Source organism: Atta cephalotes (assembly GCF_000143395.1).
Source record: "Atta cephalotes unplaced genomic scaffold scaffold00070, whole genome shotgun sequence".
Taxonomy (NCBI): domain Eukaryota; kingdom Metazoa; phylum Arthropoda; class Insecta; order Hymenoptera; family Formicidae; genus Atta; species Atta cephalotes.
In genome coordinates, this window is record NW_012130134.1 from 1,187,551 (window position 1) to 1,189,514 (window position 1,964).

At 40.2% G+C, this 1,964-nt stretch overlaps 1 protein-coding gene across 1 annotated transcript in view; it reads right to left on the minus strand.

Annotated features, from left to right (window-relative positions):
* Positions 1 to 570: 570 nt before the first annotated feature.
* Positions 571 to 1,964, minus strand: part of LOC105624022 (RNA-binding protein 38-like) — an 18,875-nt gene continuing 17,481 nt past the window's right edge. The window contains exon 4 of the mRNA XM_012205391.1: positions 571 to 970. Coding sequence (XP_012060781.1) covers positions 571 to 970 — 400 coding nt within the window. The remainder of the gene's footprint in view (positions 971 to 1,964) is intronic.

A 1,964-nucleotide genomic window follows, 5' to 3' on the forward strand; every position in this document is an offset into this window, starting at 1 on the left:
TTTTATTTATTTATTATATATATATATATATATATATGTATATAGTAATATATATTGTATATGTAATAGTTGTTAAAAAAAAATAAAATAAGAAGAAAAATGAGATGTCATTTCATAGCTTGAGAATTTATAAATTTACTTTCCAACTAATATTGACATAAAGATTGCAAAATATTCAATATTCGAATTCGAAATAAAGCGAAATGTACATCACACAAAAGACGTGGCAGGATTCCCACGAAGGATTCGTCCGGAAATGCTCAAGGCTTTTGGAAAACGCAAGGCGTGTGTATAGAATAAGCAATACTTCATTGCATTCGCTTCGTGACGACATACATCTCCGACATTGAATTATTATTCCCCTAACCATGCATAATTTGGTGCGTAGCAAAAGCTGCACACATCAGGTTACGCGTTTCCCCAATTCAATTCCCTTCACATTATCCCATGTATCCCCCAACCCCCTGTGAAAACGAAAACCAGATCCTGTGAGAACTCCGCTTGCGAGTAAGCACTACGAACAGTCCCGAGAAAAGTGCGTCGCAACCCTCCTATCTTCCCTCCCTATCTTTAAGATCTTCTACCGTAATCACGCAGCACGGACGGCAGAAATTGCGGTAGGAGAGCTTTCTCCAACCGTTGCTGATGCGCCAACGTCGCACCGGGTCCGTTTTGTTGTTGCTGCTGGTGGTGTTGGTGGTGGTGTATCGGATAGTTGCTACCCTTGCTCTGGACACTATTCAAACACGTACCAGCCGCGGCCGCGGTGGTGTACGGATATGCCTCGGCGAAGTTGTACGAAGTGCCCGGATAAGTCGCAGCGGCTGCTGCCGCGTTCTGATACTCGTAGAACTGCGATGCCGCGGCGACGGCGGCTGCGTGGCTCAACTGTGTCGTTGGAAGCGGTACCAGACCACCTGGCGCCGCAGCAGCCAGGTAGGGCGATTGGTACACGTAGCCCGGTGGTACCCTGTAAAACGAAAATGACCGTTAGTTACGAATGTTGATGCGGTCAGCGGTGTCAGACGCAACGACACTCGAAGATCTAAGGTGGCGGATGTTTGTGAATTAAGTGCAACGCCCACTGATGGCGAGATTCTCATTTTAAAGAAAGAACAAACTGAAAAGGAAGCAAAACTAGCTAATTTCTATAAGATTGAATTCACACCATTTTGTGCGAAATATTATACGAATGTTTACATTTTACAATTTATTCTATAATGATGGGATGATCTATTTTGTATGTCAAGCATAAGAATTATTATCTATAAATATAAATATCTTATTTTTTGTTACGGAATTGGTACCGTGGAAAAATAAAATGCCATCTAGTCTGTGAAACAATAATTCACAAACAAGTAACTATTTTGAAGTGGTCGAAAGTCATCTACCGATACTTTCGAAAAAGATGCAATGAATAAATCTGATAACTTTCGATCACTTCAATTATATACTTCTCTCATTTTATGAGATATAATGGAGTTAGGAAGGAAAGATAACGTATAGCAAATGTTATTCGTGTCATGATTAGGTGTAGGTAGATAAATTTTTCGTGTAACGTGTTTTAACAATTCGCGATGTTCATTATTGTCGATCGAATTGTATCGAATTGTCAATCGAAGTAAATATTTGGAAATTCTTTTTTACTTCTTGATTATTTTAAAATTGTAGTTAAAAATGATCATTAAATATCCGGAGACTCAATGTGATAATGACAAATTCCGTGTGTATGCATGTATATTTCTATACCATTAATTCGTCAGCACGAAGAGCATGCGCGGCGACAAACTTTCTTTATTGCATTTCGCGCTGCAAGAAGATTCTCGGCTCGACGGTCTTTCGCTCTCGAACAGCTCTCTACCAACACCAAAAGCACGCAACACCAAAGTCACCAAACGGCAGAGTGAGCGAGGGACCGAGTTCTCTTCAACCGATCTTCGCGCATATGTAATATATATATATAT